This window comes from Centroberyx gerrardi, chromosome 12 (assembly GCF_048128805.1).
Source record: "Centroberyx gerrardi isolate f3 chromosome 12, fCenGer3.hap1.cur.20231027, whole genome shotgun sequence".
NCBI classification, from domain to species: Eukaryota; Metazoa; Chordata; class Actinopteri; order Beryciformes; family Berycidae; genus Centroberyx; species Centroberyx gerrardi.
Window position 1 is genome coordinate 6,687,556 of NC_136008.1, and position 21,679 is coordinate 6,709,234.

The following is a 21,679-nucleotide window of genomic DNA, read 5'->3' on the forward strand; positions in this document are numbered from 1 at the left end:
TCACCAAGAGAGGAAGACTTGTTTCTGCCAAACTTCGGCCTAGATGGGTTCTGCAGACTGATAGCTGGTTGTACTGGAGGTGTAGTGTCTGCTCGCCACCTAGCGGTGCCAGTTTGAAACTGACACTTCATCAGTTTTTATTGTGCCAGGGGCCATTTTGAACCGCACAACAGTGTTACCACACGCTTGACTGGTGTGAATTCTGCCTGAGACATAAATAAACAGCCAGAGATACAAACCGAGAAAATACAAACAAAACCTTTAGTTGGGCAGAGTCCATCTGCCTGTAATCAAAACAACACAGGCGTTGTATCCTTCTAATACAACTTCACTGTGAGGTAAAGGCCTATATGTGTAGGCATATTTCGCAATAAAATACTAATTATGCTTAATTAGACATTGCTACTTATTAGAAACTTTTTTGCATTTAATCGATTCATACTGACTGGGCCATGTAGCCTATTCGCACATCAATTTTATCTTGGTGTTGAATGTAACGATGAGCACACATAATGAATATATTTCCTCTTATTCTAAATTATTCAGTTTAACATGACTTCAACGCGGTGCATTTTGGGATTACTAGCTCATTATCACGTTCTTACACAGGGCTGTTTGGGGCAAGTATCTTACGTTTTATGAATAGTATGATGAGGAAACTATAAGTCATTGGTGTAAACAGGCTTACTTGCTTCGTATGAATATTTTGGTGATTCCGTCAGACATTACAACGGGCTGGAACGGCACGTGAGAAGAGATGACCCTCTGAATGTCACATCTGTCCTGCACATGTGGAAACTGTTAGCCTGCCTTGGAGATGGCCTTCATTGTTTCCTGCACGCGGTACCTGGAAAGTTTCTGATTCCAGTAGGTTACTTTCTATCAGAATTTTCGAAAAGAAAAAAAATATGCATGTGTAGCTATTCACAACGAAAAATCACCCAAATATTCATATAAGATTTTGGGGTGTGTCTGTGGTGCTCAATAGTGACCTTATCGCACTTTATGGTACATTTTATTCATATCACTAGACTATAAGATTCCTGTAATATCCCAATTATTGAATCTCTACAGTTTTGCTGTGATATGAGTATTGTGTCCTTCTAAACCTGATTTTAGGGTGACTATCATTATTTTTCTTTAGGGGTAATATAATGTCCTAATACCTCTAAAAGATTCCGTTTTCACAAAGAAATAGAAACTCAAACCCCCAAAAATAAGTAAAGGCCAGTAAGCGATAGGCTGATAAATAATATTGATAACCGCAGGATTAAGCGGTTGGCGCTGCTTGCTTGGGGATCTCAGTTTGAAAACTTTTCTCCATGGGCTTCCTAAACTTACAGGCTGGCCCTTCTTCTTTGGGACCAATTAATGAGGCGGGTAAACTCACTAATTGGCCACTTAATTGGCCTCCGCCGCTGCGCGCGCTGCTTCCGCTGGCTTTTAGCGCGCCGCCTTCCCTCCCTCCTCAAAGACAACACAAGCCCACCTTGTCATAACGATTTAGGGTCAATTCCTCGGACGGGGAAGGTGTTCTCGCCCTGTATCCCCCCCCCCCTTCGGATCCCCCTCTATCTATATCTCCCTCCCACTCTATCTCGGTGTTTTATGTCTGCGTCACAACAAGTCGGTCGAGAGAGAGGCAGGGATGATGGCGTCTCTGGCGGCTTGATTCTGGTGCTGCTCTGACAAACGCGCCTTAATAGCATCAATAGGTGGTGGTGGAGAGGGGGGAAGAGAGCAAAAGCGACGGGAACATGACGAAACGGCATCGCGGAGGACGGACAAACTAGGCTGAGACGGACGGACAGTCGCCTTCTCCCCCCCCCCCCTCTCCAGCTTGACGGCTTGACTGACACAGGCGCTTGGCACGGACAGGGACATACATGCACATCAGCCACTTTTTGCAAACACGCAGGCTGCGCATCCGAGCGGGCAGTAATTGGGCACCGGAGATACACAGCAGATGAGAGCATTTCATGTCCAGCCTGCCCAGGAATCGCTGTGACCCCGACAGAAAGGAGTTCGACTTGACAGGTACCCGTTACCGGCCAGCTCACTGTACATTTGCCTTGATTTTTCTTACTGATTCACAAAGGCTACAAATGTATATATCCTGTGTGTGTCTTGACTTGAGTGCATGCACTGGAACAAATGCTCAGTGTGCAGAGATTATGTCTGCACAGTCATCCCATATATCCATTCAAGTTTGTAGTTTTTAGTGTGTTTCGGAGAGGAAAGACAACACCAAAGTGCATGGCAGATGCCTCAAGTAGCCGTACAGTGATGTTTGCCTATTCAATCAAACTGTATTGCAGCAGTCATCATGCAGTGGTTTGTGTGTGTGTGTGTGTGTGTGTGTGTGTGTGTGTTTGGTCATGTGTGCGGTAATCATTTGTCTTGCTCTCTGGTTGTGTACTCACTCTCATCTTTCAATCTGGTGGATACAGGCTGTCGCTATGCTCAGTCTGAGGGGGGAATTTAACCCCTTGCATCGAGCCTGGCTGCCGGAGAGCCAGGCGAACGCCGGGGCCATAAACCCTCTGTCAGCAATGGCAGCAAAGTATTCAGCGAATAAATCGGATTTCCATTTCACATGAGCCCTGCTCTCTCTCTCTCTCTCTCTCTCTCTCTCTCTCTCTCCCCTCTCTCCTCTCCTCTCTCTCTTTCTCCTCAGGATGGGGGGAGTAAGTGAAGGAGATGATGTGTTAGCTCGATGGAGTGATGGACTACTGTACCTCGGCAATGTGAAAAGAGTAAGTGCGTGTGTGGATGTGTGTGCACAGGCACTCGTGCATGCTTGAGAGAGTGTGTGTGCGTGTGTGTGTGTGTGAGAAAGAGAGAGAGAGAGGAGTGTGTATGCAGCCCGTGTGTGTGTGTGTGTGTGTGTGTGTCTTTGTGAGTCACTGAGTGTGTGCGCCTGGATTTGAAAAGACTTCCATTTAGTTTTGTCAATCATTCCGCTCACTTGCTATCTCCCTCTCAGGTAGATGGAGTCAAGCAATGTTGTCTGGTGAGATTTGAGGACAACTCGGAGTTCTGGGTCCTAAGAAAGGACATTCACTCTTGTAAGAAGAACTCTCTATCTATCTTTTTTTTTTTTTTTCCTTTCCCTCAGCTAGAAAAGTAAATCGTTTCCTGTTGGGTACTTTCTATTTCGTAGTGTTTGAGGAAATGCTCATCGTTTGTGTGCTATTGACACAGAATGCACAGATGCTCAGCTTAACTCATGCAAAAGGTATTTGTTTTCCTTTCTGAAACTTTCCCCCTGTGGAGTTGAAGGAAACTATGAGAGAATACTTTTCTGTTTCTTTCACCCTAAAAGTTTTCCTTTTTCATTTTGTGCACTTTACCCATGATGCTCTTTCTCTCTCTCTCTCTCTCTCTGTCTCTCAGCTCTCTGAATTGCTTTGTAGTCCAAGAAAAAACGGCAAAAAAAGCAATTACTGTTATGTTCAAGGTTACGATGCCGAGTGCTCCGACTATTCTGATGGGGGCACTTTTAGGTGTAATTGGTGTATTAGAGCGCATTTATGAATTTATTAGCCTAATGACTCCTCAGGGAAATGGCGCCCCCACTCCGGCTAGCATCAAGTGAGGGGAAGTGGGCCGCTTGTTAGGACCAGCTGAATATCCGCCCGTCAAATGAAGTGAATTCTGAAAGGGTGCAGGAGACATTGAAATCAATGAGGTGGCAAGGATGTGAATCAATATACATAAATTAATGCTGTTGACTGCTCTCTCCCTCTCTTTATCACACGTTCACTTTCTTTCTCTCTCCTTCTCCTTCCCCTTTCTCTCTCTGTCTGTCTGTTACTCTGTCTCTCTCTCTCTCTCTCTTCAGTCGCTGCTGGAGTGGAAGAAGTTTGCTGTATTTGTGACGCCCCGCCTCTTAAAGAACCCCTCATAAATTGTCTTAAATGTCGCCACGGTAAGGAAGCACGACTCATCATCAGCTGTCAAGCAGTGGTTCTCCACTGGGTTTGCACCGGGAGACACAAACCTGACCTTGGTGAAGTTTTGACAGTCCGTTAAATAACAACATTGCTCTTTATGGAGGGGGGGGGGGGGGGGGAATCCACAACCAAGAATCCACATGGCCTAAGTTAATTCATGGTGGTTGATGAATTGTTGCACATGCTTCCTGACACGAGTGAAAATGAAAATCAGTGAGATATTCATAGACTTGGATCTCTACTCATAGACTTAAAGGCCCCAAAACGCCGTTGCTGGGACCTGTTATTAATATAATAGTACGGCAGGATTATGATGAGATGAAATATACTTTATTAATCCCAGAGGGAAACTCAGGTGTCGTGTCACTGGAAAGATGTCATAGAAACACACACTCACTCAGCACCAGGACACACAAGCACAAGAAGCTGTGACAAACCGTTACTGGCATGTATTCAGAATAAGGCTGAGGGATACTGGCAAAAAAATCAAATTGCGATTATTTGACAGAATATTGCACTTGCGATTTTAAACTGCGATTCATATCATCACAAGTTTTTCTTCTCATACATTTCTTAGAACTTTAAAATAGCTGTCAGTGTGCAGGATTTACCTGAGTCTGATGAAAAGTTTTGATTCATGGACCAAATACTACCTGCAGCTCTAAAACACCTTGTTTACAAATCCAGTTTGAGCCAAACTCTCTCTTCAGCAATTCATTGCAGCCTCTGCGATTTGGAAATTGCAGAAGTTCATATTTCATATTGTGATTTTGATGTTTTTTTGCTCAGCTCTAGTTCAGAATAAGGCTGTGGTCCACCGGTTGATAATCACTCCTATAAAGTCCATTCAGACATCTGGTATTGAGAATGAACGGACAAATAGCCTACGCTCATCCTCTTAAATGCAAACGGTGAAGTGAAATGGTTTGCGTACTGCACTGACAAACGGCACCGGAGCGCTGAACACGGAGGTACTCTGCTGTTATTGTCACTCTGGCTGTCTGTGTCCTGTAAGCGCGAATTAAACGCTCGGTCTCCTCCTCCCATTACAGGTTATCATCCAGAGTGCCACACGCCAACCATCGAACCGGAAGCTGACAGCGATTCGTGGATATGTCGGCAATGTGTCTTTGCAGTCGCAACCAAGGTCAGGCTGCTAATCTCTCCTTCTCACACCCTGGGGGAAAAAAACATTCAGTATGTAATATGGGAGAGATCCAGTCGAATATATCAGGCTCCGCTGCCGCTACATTTGTTGTGTACGGGTAACGGGTTTATCCGAGGCAAAAGCGCACTAATTCGCTCAGTATTGACTCCAGTATTAGATGTTCTACATTGTGTCTGAGAAATCATGGCCAATCAATAGTTATGATACTGAAAAACTACAGTGAAGTCGAGAGAAGTCCATTTAAAGTCAATCAATCTGGCGTGCTCCAGTTCTGTAGACGTGAGATGAAAAAGCACCTCGGTTAATTGTCAATCGGTCAATGTCCGTATCTCATTGTCCAGACTTCCTCTGTCTTAGACGCTATCTCTCACAGCTGACCTACAATAAAATGAGACGAATTGCTTTTTCTGGACCGTTCCCCACAAAATGTAATCTGTCTCCCTGGTTGCTCTGACATGACAGTGATTGGAGGGGTCACCGACCAATCGGGTCCTGTCCAAATTGTGTTTCAGAGAGGTGGGGCCCTCAAACGCGGACGCTTCGCCCGACTCATGCAGTTCATGAAACTCCGGCTCCCCTATCAGCTGTCTTCTTTAGACTGGGACCCGCAGCACCTGACCAATCAGCAGCAGTGTTACTGCTACTGTGCCGGACCTGGAGAGTGAGTGACGCTGCGGAGGCCAGTTTCAGTTTGAACGTATACTCTTTGGTATTAGTGGTGCATCAGAAAGTTTCTTTCAGTGCTTGTTGTCAGTTCATGTTGTCATGTCAATGTCATATTTTGGCATATTTGCAGATTAAGTGAGAATAAGTAATAAGTGAGACATGCGTCAAATAGTATCTGCAGTAATTCTTAGAGTTTGTTTTAACTTGATTGGAGTGTTAGATGAGTGGTGGTTCCCACATCAGGGCAACTCAGATAGTGTCAGGTAAGTTGTCAATCACACAGAAGTAGACAAAATTGACTTTTTAATACTTTCCTATGACCGGCTAAACTTTCTTGCAGTCATTGTATTGTCCTGTGTGGCAAACCCCACCCATCTGGCACCAAAATAGATCAAAACAAACCTCCCCCACGACTGTAATATCCTTGTTTGTTAGACCCAGTAGAAGCTGACACCTGGTGACTGCAGTCTTCAGCCTTGCTTCCTCAATTGTGTATAAATATAAACTCATCAGGTGACCCACAGATGTTAGACATGTCAGTTCATTAGTGTGTTTGATGTTTCTCATTGTTAACTGCAGGTGGAACCTGAAGATGTTGCAGTGTGGAAGCTGTGGCCAGTGGTTCCACGAAGCCTGCACACAGTGTCTAACCAAACCGCTGCTGTATGGGGACAGGTGAGTTACACAGCGTTACTGTGGCTATTTGTTGTTTCTTTATAATCAAATCAGAACGTCTTCATTCTCCGAGTGCAACAAATGTACAGGAATTTGTCTCGGTGGCATTGGTGCACAGGCACATTGACAACTTATAGAGTAATACAGCACACACTAAATATGTTTACGTGCACACCAATACTCCGATTACTGGGAGTAATCAGTTTAAGGCAATATTTTCGATTACGTTTACATGGTTCGAAGTAATGCGGTTTCTCTCATAACCCGGTTTACATGGATTCATTTAATGATTGGTTTGCCGCTCCGCTGCACTGCACCATGTTGTTTGCTTTGTAAATAAAACATCTGGGTTAGATTGGACAGAAATCACAGAAGTGTGTTTACCGGGTTGTGTTTACTCTGATTATGACCTTACTCCGATTAAGATAATCAGATGAAAGCGTTTACATGACAGTTTCAGTCGTCGGAGAATTGGCTTAATCGGGTCGAGATTGAATTATTAGTGTGCATGTAAATGTGCTGATTGACACGAGGGACAAGGACAAGAGCTCGTCACATACAGTGCAAGGAGACAGTGATAGACAGCAGACTATACATGTCACCCTTCAAATGACAGTAGTAATGTGGAAATGAAGCTGCGCGGATACGCTCGCCGCTGATCGCAGTGCAGTTGATATGCTGCATCTCATGCGTGTAATAAAATGTATCCATCCATTAAGTTATTATTGTCATTAACCATCTGTGTTAGCCGGCTGGGTTTTTACGCCCATCCTGACACCGTGTTATTGCTGAACCTGTCTGAGGAGGGAAAATAGGAGGGATTAAATTTAGATTGACAGTCAGGTAGAACGAGGCCGGATTGTTACAACATCTGCTGAGGAGGTGATGGAGGAAGAGTGAAGACTGAGTTCACAGTGGGAATAGTAAGCGTGTGCTGCCGTCATACTGTCTGCGCTTCATCTTTCCCAGTGACCTTCAACATACAGATGCATAGAAAAAGAGAGATGCATATAATGTTGTTACGGTATGAGCTCGGCTTCAGGGTCACGCGGAATGGCGTGTTGTTATAGTGGAACAGATACACCTGTCTGTGTATTTTAGTTCAGGATTATTTCTTTTCACATATAAAATGATATTATAACCAAAGAAGAGACACGTGAACAGATTGTGCACGTGAGGTTAAAAAAAAAATTAAAAAAACTTGTGAAGCATCTTACCTCTAAAGAGAGAAAGGCGAAACATCAAGATCACAAATGATTTGAATAACTGAAACTAAATGATAAAAAAAAAAAACAAGGTGGAAAACAGTTTTCACAGAGTTAGCATGCTGTGAAAGAGGAGAAAAATGTACAGATTGTGCAATTGCCATTAACAATTTATTGTTAGAATTTAAAAAAACACGGGCTTGTCAAACATCTCACCTAAAACCAAAAATACACAAGAAAAAAAATCAAGATCACAGCTGATTTGGAAACTAAATTATTAGTATTCTCATTTTTTGGCTAAAACAGTTTTCACAGTTTGCTGTATTGTGGTGGAATAGATATACATGTCTGTTTTCTTTGGCTAAAACCGTTTTCCATGTGTGTCTGCTTTAGGTTTTATCAGTTCCAGTGCTCAGTATGTGCAAATGGACCAGAGACCATCCAAAGACTTCCCATGACCTGGTGATGTTATACAGCAGAACAACAACACTGTCAACAACACTACAACACTGCTTACAACTAAACATCTCCTTTGTTATCTGACAGCACAGTATGAAACACCAGAAAGACAATCAGGAGCTAATATTGATTTCTTATTTTTCGCCTATCACATTTTGAAAGGATGCGTCATTTTCAACACAAAATGCATTTGTGTTACTTTACAACGCAGCAACACATTACATACTGACACCACATATGCAGATGTGTGTTGTATCAAACTAGACCCACAAATGTGGTGAAAATATTCTTAAAGTCTAACCCTTTTTTTTAATTTTTTTTTTTAACTGTAGCTGTTTTTTTGTCTTATTCTTGTCGTGTTTTAATTTTAAATACAGGGTGGATCTGGCTCATTTGGTGCTCTACCATCTCTCCCTGTGCTGCAAGAGGAAATACTTTGATTTTGACCATGAAATCCTGTCCTTCACCAATGAGAATTGGGACTCGTTGCTCCTAGGCGCGGTATTGATATTTCCCCATTTAAGTACCATGATGAAATGATGTGAAATGCTGCCAGCCATTTTGTATTTGCGACTTAAAGCCTATTAACCACTCATTGGAGTAAAACTTTAAAAAGTTGAACCTCTAAGTCAAACTTAAAGGGGAACGCCGCTCAATTAGAGAATTGTATATGGTATTCCTATGATCTGGGACGGTCTGATCAATATTTGTAAACATGAATAAGTCTTTCACAAACCAGAGAGCTGAGCCTCAAAGATACGATGCCATCTGGTGTGAAGTGTGAAGTCACTCCATAGAGAAAGATGAAGGTAAAGGTGACTGGGGATTTCCTGAGCGTCTCCCATCCATATGTCTGATTCCTCCCTTGAGTGGAGTTCCCCTTTAATCTGCTTTTAAACGCTGAATTAGATTGTATTGTTTGCCTTCTCATGACACAAGACAGCAAGCGGAGTGTTTCAGTCATAGCTGCAACAAGTTATTTTCCATATCAAAATTATATCTTGTCAGCGAATGCAAAAGAAAAATTACCGTATGCATTAAAGGTTTTCTGTCTCGATGGCCGTCCGCTGTGTAAACACAACTTTGATTTTCATTCCTGCCTGTCCTCCAGCTCTCTGACACACCAAGGCAAGACCGCTGTCACAATCTCCTCAACGCTCTGAACTCCCACAAGGACAGGTAAGTCGTTGCATATGATGAGAAGAATAAACACGGGCCACACATGACCGGATTGATGAATAGCACTCCATGAATAGAGGAACACTCCTTAGTGCTCCATAGGATGTAATGCCGGGGGCGCACAGACAGAAATGTGTAGGTGAATCTGTGACTTTGAATAAAGAAGCTCATTTCCGGCACAGTGTATCTGCAAATCAGACCCGACAGAATTTCACACTTTTCGGTCATAACTGCAGCCGAAATACCTGATTCTGTGTTGTTTGTCTTATGTGCTGAACGACTCTTCACATCCGTTTAGCAAAGGACACAAGTCCTTGGTATTTTATCACAATAAGCAGTCTAGGGAAATTGCTTTTCAGTTAATTTTTATGGCATTTTGCATAAAACCTTGCAGTCACAAAATTGCTGATTTCTGGAGGCGCAGCTTGCTCTAATTATGTATAGTTAATTACACAGTCAGTACCTTTTGAAATGTTCTGAATGTACTTTTTAATAAGGAGAATAAGTACATTTTGTTACACAACTATACAGTCTGTATTGGCTTCAAAGAGGAGTAATCAAAAAATACACAAAGTTTAAGACTCAACACCAGACCAGACTCATTGTATCTGTTGTACAAGTTGTAAATGTTGTCTGTGTTTCTTTTGTGTTTCGCCCAGATTCGTCTCCGGAAAGGAGATCAAGAAGAAGAAGTGTCTTTTCGGGCTCCAGGTCCGAGCCCCGCCTCCGCTCACATCTGATTCGTCGCCCCTCATCACTGACCCACCTATCAACATCACGCACCGGAGAAGGTCAGAGGAAGGACAGCGTCTCTCTTTTCAACTCTTATCTCAATAAAAGAGTCCTGGGATCCCCACCGGGCGGAGAGTCATTACGCATGAACAATTAACTGAGGAATCAAAGGGCTGCAATTTTCATATGCCGGCGAATGTATCAGTGTCTAATATTCTCTTAAAAGAGTATAAAATCCCATGTGGGCTTATGTGTGCGCATGCATGAGTGTGTGTGCAGTGTGTGCACATGTATGTGCACGTGTCCGGCAGTCTGCAGCAGATTTCATAGACACTTTTCATTTTAAATCATTTACATTTTTAGCATTTAGCTGGTGCTGCTATCCAGAGTGAATTACAATGAAATGCCGTAGAATAATCCTAAAGGGAAGAGTGTGTATTTTGCGCTTTTCCGACAATATTATATCATTATCCTAGAGTCTATAAATAACAACTGTGAAGCTTTTTAAAGTGAAAATAATTTCTGAATATTTCTAGTAGTTTATTCTCTAGTGCCCCTCTCACCTGAAGAGCTACAGGCTGGTTTTTGGGGCGTTTCTAGCAGCCAGAAAGCTCTGATTGGCTCTGATTGGCTGGCAGCACTAGTGGCTCCGCCCCCTCCCCTGCCCAAAACAATCATGAAAAGATGATTGGTCAACTCCAGTAAAATCAGCTTTCTACATCACAAACTCACCTTGTTTTGACTATTTTTTCAAAATACAACAGTACAATTTTCACTTTTTCACTGTGAACACGGAGCGTCCAAGAGTGTAAACCCATGAGAAATATTAGATTACACATTTCTAAAGTTATCCCCACTTTAAATTCATACATCCCCAACTTACTAAGCAATCAGTAAGAAGTGCAACGGTCTTAAGTAACACTTTCCAGACAATAGATTTACTCCTGTGTCCCTACATTGTTCTTGTATGATAAAATAATGATAGCTAAAGAAATTAAGACGGAAAAGGTTTTTTCTTTAAGCAAGCTGCAAGTAGAAGAGGAAGGTAGGGGAGGGGGGGGTTGATTTATGGGGGAGAGGAAGGTGTAGGGGAAGAGCGTATTTTTATTTTTTTTTTTTCATACTATTCATACTTGTCACACCGTTCTGGTGATGATGTTTGGTTGCATATATTTCAGATTTGTTACTACCGCATGAATTCATGATTTGAGTCCTGTCACAAACATATATCAGCTCCCCGCTCTCATCTCGTATTTCACACCTCTCAGTAGGCTGATACTCACACACACACACACACACACAACTGCACTGCAGGTTATTCACCGGAGCTCTTTCTGTGTGTGTGTGTGTTTGTGTGTGTGTGTGTCTATTTATGTGTGTGTATGTGTGCACCTCAGCCCGCTGTCACTGCCCTGCCAGAGGAGAGCGGGGGGGCCAGAGTCGCGTAAATCAAAGCGCCGCATCATGGAGACACAGGTCAGTGCTTCTGTCTCACACTGAGGAGGAGGGGGGGAGGGGGGGGCACATCGAGACCCCACCTGCCCTCTCTGATTTATGTATTTTTTGTTTGTTTGTTTTGTTTTTTATGCGGCCAGGCAAAGGCTCACTGCTATCCAAATGAGCTGTCAGTCAAACACTGTGATTAAGCTTCATTTCGCAGTCCAGATCTGTTTGTGCATCCGGCTCAACGCCCCTCAGCTGTATTTCTGCTGCTGTTTCTGTAAGTTCAATACCTGGTAACACTTTGGAGTCTATGGTCAGCGGCTGGTGTCGTGTTACAGATGGGGGTGGCGTGTGTTTGGCTCAGTCAAGATGTTTCGTTCAAACGCTTCCGCAAACTTTGTTATATGAAAACCTCCTCATGTGTTTCAGCAACATCTGCGGTTCAGCGCCACATGTATCGTGATCATCGAACCCAATTCCCGGCGGCGCACGCTGAATCTGGCAACATCACATGTCGCGGGTTACTATTTTTACTCGGTATTCTGAACCATGAATGCACATTGTAGTGTATCCTCCTACACCACACTCTTGATGCGCATACGGGCACATGCGGTAATCCTGGAACAATGCGCTTCACGCAGAGCGCTTGTTTTCGCTCCAGCACGTCCAGGCTCATTGTGCCCCACTGATTGATGCTAATCTCCGGCCATCTTGGAGGGAGCAGGTTGGTTATAGCGGGGGGAAAGTGAGAGGGGAAGGAATGCTGATATGTGTAGCCTGGGAGCGCTTCCAAGTGCACTTTGCAGTCGATTACAGTTTGGCCAGGTGGCGCTGGCACTTTGACAGTGCAGCGTTGACGGAGCACATCCATTTAAAGGCACAGACACCGACTAAGGCCACCGAATAATAACCTGCCATCCTATCAGTGATGCTAGAAAAGGAAATGATATGGGCCAGCGCGGTGCCGTATGTCACAGTCCAGCGATGAAGAATGCTAAAACTTTAAGGCTGCGTCCCGCCGGCTGACACCTCGGTGATAGATGGCTCTGATGACGCTCTGATGTTTTTGCTTGTCACGGGTTGTGAGCCGGTACCTCACTTACCAGCCAGCTCCATAAGGTGTGCCATGGAGGTGATACATTTAAGCAGGACATCCCACCGTTATGCCTGATGAGCCATAGGATATCGTCACTCATATCCATCATGTTATTTGTGTGCCGTTATAGACATCTGCTCATATCTGCCCACAGGAGGTGCAGGAAGGTAGAGATGATGCATGTGAGGTTTCAAGCTCCTAAACGCCAGAAAAACAAGAAAATGGACAAGATGTACACTGACTCTAAAGTGTACTAATTGTAATTCTTTGCATGCTCTCTTTTAACACATCTAAACACTCACATTCAGTGTGTAAAACCCGCATCTCGAGGTATTCAGAAGGAAACTGAAAGTACCACATGCAGAATTAACTTCACGCATGACTGAGCGCTGAAGTATCAGTGCTTGATTGGCTCCTGTGATGATGTTGGCATCCAAACACGAGCTGATCAGTGTGTTTCTCCTGTGCCCAGGCTTGTCCACCCCCAGTCGCTGCCAACCCCATTGAGCTGCTGCCATGTTGCCATGGCTACGTGGGCGGGGCCAGCCTCTACAACTCCAGGAAGTCAGAGGAGGAGCTCAACTTGGGGTGAGGAGCGTTGTACCTTGCTGTGGGTTTGTCTCTGTGGTGATTTGTTACTGGTTGGTTTGGAAGGTGCTGGAATCAGCAGCTTTTCACTGACTGGCAATCATTTCTACTCTTCTGAAACAAGAAGGATTTGGATGCATATGTTGTTTTGATTAATGTTGTAATACATTGTTTTCCATCATGTGTGTATCGGCTCCACAGCTCTCCTCCCAAGCGGATGTTTGCCCTGTACCACCCCACTTACAACGGAAGCACTGCGCTCTCCAGGACTCTCCATCACTACAACAGGTGTCGGTCATCCATCATGCTCTTCTCCAACAGCGCCTGCATCACATTTATACAGTTACACGCATTCACACCTGGGAGCTGCTGTGTTCAACCGCAGTATTTCACTGTTGGCCATGGAGTAGCTGCTATTAGTCCCCCCCGCTTTCTATTTTTTCACAGAAAACAGGGTTCCCACGGGCCTTGAAAATCCTTGAAAGTATTTGTGAAAAATAAAATAAGGCCTTAAGAGTTTTCAAAATAAATGGAGGGCCTTGAATGTACTTGATTTTAAAAAAAAAAAATCAAAATATAGCACCCAAATTCATCAGTTGCCTCAGCTCTCTCTCTCTCATCTCTCTCCCTCGTGTTATCAACACGAGACATCAAACCCTACACTTTCAGAAAAAAGGGTACAGAGTTGTATCTTTTGGTACAAGAGGTACAAAGGTACAGAGAAAAAGTGCAGAGTTTTAACTTTTTTCTGACAGTGCATGATGGATATTTGTGTTGATGCAGCAGCTTCAGCATTTTAAAATGATTTCATCAGGATTTCATGACCTGACAACATCAGGAGTAAAACACAAGGCCTCTGTGATTTCTGATTCTGACATCATGAACTCCAGACTTTTGAGTCCTCTAATTTCACCAAACAAGACCTTGAAAGTCATTGAAAGGTGCTTGAATTTGATGCCCAATTGAGTGTGGGACCCCTGTAGTGAACTCAGGTGTTTCCTACACAATGTTAATATTTGGCTGGCCCGCCAAGTAAATTTTGGTTTTGGATTTATTGCGGGTGCTGTTTTGCATGAAGCTGACGATTCTTAACAATGTAGTTTTCAAACTATAAAGGTTTAATGCTGCCAAGCACCTAAAAAGTGAAGTACAATGACCATAATTCATTGCACCTGTGATGCAGCGCATATGTGCTCCTTTGAGTTGCGGTGTGTCTGTTCCAACAAACTGAGTGGAGAGACAGTTTGAAATTAAGCCTCGATAATCAGATGGAAGTATAACAGTCAGCTACTGTTGGGATACCATTAACTTATACTAGATTGAGAGACTTTAGTGCCTGAAAAGATGTGAGTTACTGGGGTTGCCGAAGGAAATCAGTCAGTCAAACTTTATTTATATAGCACCTTTGGTGCAAGATTGCAATAAGTGCTTCACAAGATAAGATAAATAAAGAGATACAACACAATAATGAAAAGCGGAAAAATATATTAATAGTGAAACAGAAGTAGCCTACAAGGCACTCTTCTTCGAAAAACTTTAAAAAGCCTTTATTTTATGGGCTCATGTAGAGACATTTAAAAACACTTACATCACTCCAATGCATTTCGGCTTTAGCCTTCATCAGGGAGCTTCAAACAATTCAAACAATGGACGTTTTTTGAACATGAATTGTTTGAAGCTCCCTTTTGTTTCATTCAGTTACAAACTCCAAACCACAGAACACCGTCTTTAGAAGTTTTTTTTTTTGACACTTTACACAATTTTTGTAGCACTCTCTGTTTTTCTTCTTTGTTCCAGTATATTAATAGTAATGCTAAATGTCAATAAGTCAGCAATAACCCCTCTCTTCACCCCCGGACGCCGCTGAAGTAAACTGACAACCTGTGAGAAACACTGAAGTCACTGAACAATGCAGAACATCATCAGAAATGTTGTGCAGTTGTGTGTAGCCTCCTCTAGGTGGCAGTGCCAGACTGGCCGAGCCTGCAGTCGCTCCCGGTCTGGCTTCCTGCCCGACTTCCCCAGGACGCTTCGCACCACACACACAAAAACTCACACCTAGGAACATTTGTGCAGCACAGAGCAGGCAGTGCTGCAGCTGATCTAAATGTTATTTCAGTGTTTTATGTTCCCTTTTCCTCTTTATTGACTGAAGTACCCTTGGTGGTAAAAGTCAGTTTCCTTTTGGAGTTGCATTAAAACACATTTGACTGAGGGTTAAGCAGTTGGGGTATAATGTAATTTGTCATACTTGATCTATGTTAACTATGACAACAGTTCTGATTGGTTAAAATATTACTCTTTAAATAATAGGTGATACAGGGTATGGCTGTAAAATTTGTAAATTTTTGAATCAAAAATGCAGTTCCATTTGTTAACATGACTTACATTTTTATTTTTTGACAGCTTTTAGGCCTATTCTAGTTTTTCGATTTTAAAAGCTACATTTCCTACATTCATTTTTGTATTATTATATTTATAAGGATAGTTTAGACAGTTATATGTAAGGATAGTTTATTTCTGTTGATGGATTTATTGATCCATCAGAAGAAATACATAACATGGTAACTGAAATGTTCTGTCTCCATCTGACAAAGCTTTTTAAAGCCTAATTTCTGTCTACAGCAGTGTTTTTGCTGCATACATTTAAACAGTATTCCAATACAGATTTGGTAGTACAGTATGTTTCTTCATAATTAAAACCCATTACTGACAATCAGACCATGGAATACACCTGAATGAATCAATTCCTCTCTCTCTCTCTCTCTCTCTCTCTCTCTCTCTCTCTTTCTGTCTCTCTCTCTTCTGCTTCCCTCTCCCCCTCCTTTCCTAGTGTGGAGGACACCTGCAGAGTACCACCACCCTGCCTCCCGTACTCCCTCAACTCCAACGGCAACCATCACCACCATCACCACCACCACCACCACAACCACCAGCACCACCACAACCACCAAAACAACCACCAGACCAACCACCAACACCAACATCACCAACACCAACACCAACACCAACACCAACACCAACACCAGCCGGGCCAGAAGCAGCTGGAGCCCTGCCCCTCCCTCCTCCTACGTGACCTGGCTCCGTATCAGGCCGGCATGGGTGGAGGGGGGGGTGGAGATGGAGGTGGGGGAGGAGGCGGAGGAGGAGGAGGAGGAGATGGAGGGGGGATGGGAGGCGGAGGGGACGGGACAGTGGCCAGGAGCTGGGGAGGGGGGGAGGCGGTGAGGATCTTGGCGAGACGCGTCACGCCAGACGGGAAGGTGCAGTACCTGGTGGAGTGGGGGAACGTGAGTTTGTACTGAGAGAGAGAGAGAGAGAGAAAGTGAGTGAGAGAGAGAGAGAGAGAGGGAGCGAGAGACGCAATGACTGTTTTGCAGTTGCCACAGAAATATGTAATGCGTGGCGGCGTTTGAAGTAAAAGCAAAACAAACAAAAAAAAATCTTACACGTTGCAAATCCAGGTTGCTCTCATAGTATCACCTCTATTCTACATCATTATAATCTCACTACTCGTTACTATATCTCCCTCTTTGCTAGTGTTTCTCTGATATTTGTACTGTTAACTTTGGAATATGCCTTTGCATTTATCATATTTTACAGTGATGAGGGAAAATATGTGAACCCCCTGCTAATTTGTCATTATTTGGGCCATTTTAAGTAGAGTAAGTATTTGATTATACTTAAGTTATAAGTAGATAAGCCATGATTTATCATAACAAATGCTTCAAAAGTATTACTGCTTTTTCAGTGTTTAAGTAACAAATAAATTTACTGTTGTCACCCTGCTCAAAAAGTAAGTGAGCCCAAATTGCTGAAATGTAATTTATTTTCCTCTCCTGTTATCAGTGTTGGGGTTAGAGTACTTTTTTGTGGTAACTTGAAAATGTAATGCTTTCATTATTAAATTCTTGTAATCTGTTATTATTTACTTTAAATTAGAATGTTAATTTTTCTTTCATATCGTTTCATTTTTGTTGGTGCAAATTTTTTATAAAAAGTACAAAACAGTGAAACTCCTGCATCAAGTTGTGAAGACAACACGCTGCTAATTAGGGATCAAAATGCGATCCAAGTCAGCTTGATACAAATGAGATTGACCTACTACTGTTTTAAACACAGCAGTCGTCTTGCATTGCATTTTAAAGTTATCATGGACAACACACTTGGCAGCACAAGCCATATTGCTACAGCATGATTTTGAAGTGGGAACACAAAAGTACTATAAAGAGTAACTTTTTAATACAACTAGCTACTTTTTGAACACTGCCTGTTGTGTTATAAAAGGCCTGCTCCATACTGAATTGGTGTCCAGGTGATGAACAAGCTGAACAGCCCATAGCCATCATCCTGCTTCCATCAACCTTCACGTTTATAATTGCTCATTCATCAGCCGTTGCCTAATGTTTCTGTGGAGTTCTGTGAGAAAATGAGCAGTGATGAACGGTCCGCCATCAGCAGGAAGCATGATGGGAGCAGGATGGCGGCTGTTGGCCTGCGCACGAAAAAGCAGTAACCTTTTGTTGGTGTGGAGGAGTTGTAGCCGGGTGAGGAAGGGAGACACACAACCACTGTCTTCTGTTCAGTTCAGTGCCTTGCTTTAAGGCACTGTGACTGTGGGACTGTTGAGGGAGTCTACCTGGACTCTCCCAGTCTCTTTTGGAAACTCAAACCAGCGACCATCTGCTCACTAACCTTCCAGTTTTCTCTTGCTTCAATTTGGCCCAAAAAGCAGCAAATTCTCTGGAGGTTTGCATATTTTTTCTCATCACAGTATGTTAATAAGAGATTGTATACATGTTATTATTACGGGATTACTAATTTGTTATGTTAGATTTTGTCATACATGATTTACATTTAGACTACTGTACGTATTAGAAATAGGAGCCACAAGAGGGCTTTTGTTTTATAGATAGAATTATATATTCACAATATATTGTTATGACCGAATAACTTTATTTTATTTTTTTGATGTGGTTGCATAGTGCCTATATGGGTTGTGTACCTGCTGATTGGTCTGCTGACCTGAATCGACCAATCAGATGACAGCTGAATGAGGCCATATTGCTACTGGATTACCTGGTCAATAGGATGGTCTCTTTCTCGTTTGAGAGATACAACAGGGGGCCGACGAGGACCAATGACAACGTCGCATAGGGTTTTAATCAGAATACCACTGTAATGTAACTGTACATTCCAAACACACAACAAAAAAAGAAATATATGTGTCATTGAAACGTCTATTTGAAGTAATCCGACTGGGAATTATTTTGAGAGGTCACCAAGTTTTTTTTTTGATGAAAGTTTCTGTTAATGTCACAAGACCGAGATACGAGAAGGTTCAGCCACTCTGCTGCTGCTGCGGTTCAGTTTCATGTCACAGGGAGTCGACTTCTCTTTTCTACGGAAGAGGATGAGGGCCACGTGAAAACATTATTTTAGTTCTGAGTTTAAATTCAGAATTCAAAGTCAGAATTCTGAGTTTAAAGTCAGAATTTAAAGTCACAATTCTGAGAATAAAGTCACAATTCTGAGTTTAATATCTGAATTCTGAGATTAAAGTCAGACTTCTGAGAAAAATCAGAATTATGAGAATAAAGTCAGAATTATGAGAATAAAGTCAATTCTGAGTTTAAAGTCGGAATTTAAAGTCAGAGTTCTGAGAAAAAAGACAGAATTCTGAGTCTAAAGTCAGACTTCTGAGTTTAAAGTCAGAATTTTAAGTCAGAATTCTGAGAATAAAGTCAGAATTCTGAGAAAAAAGATAGAATTCTGAGAATAAAGACAGAATTCTGAGTTTAAATTCTGAGAATAAAGTCAGAATTCTGAGAAAAAGACAGAATTCTGAGAAAAAAGACAGAATTCTGAGTTTAAAGTCAGACTTCTGATCTTAAAGACAGAATTCTGAGTTCTGACTTTTTTCTCAGAATTCTGACTTTAAACTCAGAACTGAAATACATTTTTCACATGTGGCCCTAATCCTCTTCCGTCCTCTTCCAAGTTACTATACAGGCAAAGATGACACTGTTAGGCCCAACTCCTCACTCTCCTACAAACCCATTGTACCTTTCAGGAGCTAAAAGCCTGTCATTTGCAAGGTACAAAATGGCGTTAAGCGTGAGTTCAGAAGTCGAGGCCTGATTGACAGCGTCCATTCTTCTCAGATGTGTTGATAGTGGCGAGCACGGCACTGAAGTTGGGCTTTATATATATAGACATCTTTATGAAAACAGGTTACATAAATCTAGAATACTGTAGTGCAAGTTTCAGAGTTTATATTTTATACAGAGGTTTATTTCAGCAATCTGTTAGATAAAACTCACATGATGTGTCAATTTGTCGGTTTTATCTTCCAAGAGGGCAGACAGTACCACGGGTTCAGTTGAAAAAGAAGAGACAAATACAGCATTTATACTGTTATGATCATTTCAATACAAAACTCTCAGACTTGATTTTAATACCAACCTCTCTGTTGAATTATCTCCTGCATCTATGCTATGGAAGTGTGGTAGCTTTCCAGGCTGCAGCCGACGCACATTTCAGGCAAATGAAATGATGCGTTTTGATTTTCATCATTCTCAGTGACTTTGACTGTAGTTTATTAGGAAGGGGTGTGTTGAACCTTTCTAGACGATGGTGATGAATGTATTTGTGTGTTTTCTATGGTATGTCTATACCCGTCAAGTGCTTGTTAGATCGTACTCTAGGTGGAACTCAACCAGATTAGTTTAAAACAAACTAGGAGGAGACAAAGAGATTAACGTGGAGGAACAAATTTTCTGGAGAGGTAGTCTTATTTTTTTCTGATTTGTAGTCAAGTCCAAGTTCAGTTTGATGTATTTTTGGACAAATTACGTTTGTACATGTATACCCTGCGTTGACACACCTAATATGTAACATGAAAAATAAAAAAAGTTTCACCTCACATCATAACAAAATGTGTGTTTTCTATATTGATACATACGGTTTATCATGAGTTAGATTAATCTGGTTTGATTCCACATTCCACTTGTTCCAGTGTTGAGGGGGTAAATAAAAAAGTAGGTAAAGTCTGAAGTTAAGGCAACAAATAACCAACAACCAACCTATCAAAAAGATAAGATACATAGATAAAAACAAATCTGTCTGTCCATCTATCTAACCATCTATTTTTCTGTCTTCCTGTTTATTCCAAATAGAATTCATTTGTTTTACATTTTTCAAAATAATAAACTTTAGGCTATAAAGCACTTTTCTAAACAGCCATTACAAAGTGGTTTACAAAGCTAATAAATACAGTGCGAGTGGATAAAAAAATGTGAATGGACAAATGAGAAAAAAAATGTAAAAGTGAGAGTTACAACATTACAACAGGGATAAAACAGGTTTAGTGTTTAGTAAGGAATCACTAACAGCCTACTTAATGTTAACAAAAGATGGCTGTTTTTCTTTTTTCACTGAGGAGAAAGAAGTTGTGCCAAGAAGAGTGTTTTGTGACAGAAACATAGGATAAGTTTTTCTCCATGTTCTTCCAGTGTCCAGTTGGCCTTGTCTTCCTTTGATTTTGAAATGTTATAACAATTGGTTAGTTTTGGTCTCATGATATTTAAGCTGGACTGTGCCAAATGATACAGCCTAGTGTTTTTCTTACTTAACTCTCTTAGCCAATTACTTAAACTTAAAACAAATAAAACCTTGAGTAAAATCATAAAAACTTGGGATGTTTATACAATCAACTACTGGCCCTTTAGCAAATTGTGACCCCGAATTAAGCCACTTTTTATGGTCCTGTAGTTGTGTGACAGCAGAAACAGAAAGATATGTCAATGGCATCACTTATAATATACATTTCACTGCAAGTCGAGATGAGTGGTGACAGACTGAGATACAGGTGACTGAAAGTTGGCTTCTTAACAACCCCTCTCTGTCCCCTCACTTCCGGGTTGGGACGTCACTCCCCCTGTAGCTGCAGCTGCTGGTTGTGGCCGCGAGGTGGCAGCCGCTCCTCAACAGTCAGACTGCCGGCAGGCGGTGTGACATGCTGCGTTCAGGTGTTCCTCCTAAACTCCTACATGTCAGCTTAGTGCGTAAATAGAAGGGTTTTTCTTGCAGGTTTTTCCTTGTATGCTTCGAGGGTCTGAGGCTGGTGGTGCCAGGTATGTAGAATAGGTAGGCTATGTTATGTCTAGGTTATGTCTTTCTAAAATCTACTATTGTGTGTCTTGTGCTTTGTTCTGCTTCCTTATTGTCCTATGGTTGATTGTTGATCAGTTAGATCTAGTTTAGCTTATTCTCGTTCTTGAACTAGTAACGCATTATAGTGCTTTTGGTCGAAATTATAAACGAAAGTAACTTTTTACTCTAATTTTCTCTCGTTTTTAGAAATCAGTAGAACAGCTCTAAATCCATCACATCGCATGTAATTGATTTATTAGCCAAATGTCATGTCATATAGGTGGGTGCTACATTTTTTTTTTTCTTATTTGTAAAGTCTACGCTAAGTAATATTTGCAGTTGTCATTTCAACTCAGTA

The 21,679-nt window shown here is 42.0% G+C and overlaps 1 protein-coding gene across 1 annotated transcript; it reads left to right on the plus strand.

Annotated features, from left to right (window-relative positions):
- The first annotated feature begins 1,652 nt into the window (after nucleotides 1-1,652).
- Nucleotides 1,653-16,949, plus strand: phf1 (PHD finger protein 1). Its single transcript, XM_071900979.2, has 15 exons — nucleotides 1,653-2,037; nucleotides 2,678-2,756; nucleotides 2,987-3,068; nucleotides 3,845-3,931; nucleotides 5,009-5,103; nucleotides 5,637-5,785; nucleotides 6,370-6,465; nucleotides 8,064-8,132; nucleotides 8,507-8,630; nucleotides 9,241-9,308; nucleotides 9,968-10,099; nucleotides 11,438-11,516; nucleotides 13,052-13,167; nucleotides 13,369-13,455; nucleotides 16,001-16,949. The coding sequence occupies exons 2-15, from the start codon at nucleotides 2,679-2,681 to the stop codon at nucleotides 16,470-16,472; spliced, it is 1,734 nt and encodes a 577-aa protein (XP_071757080.1). The 5' UTR covers nucleotides 1,653-2,037; nucleotide 2,678; the 3' UTR covers nucleotides 16,473-16,949.
- The last annotated feature ends 4,730 nt before the right edge of the window (nucleotides 16,950-21,679 follow it).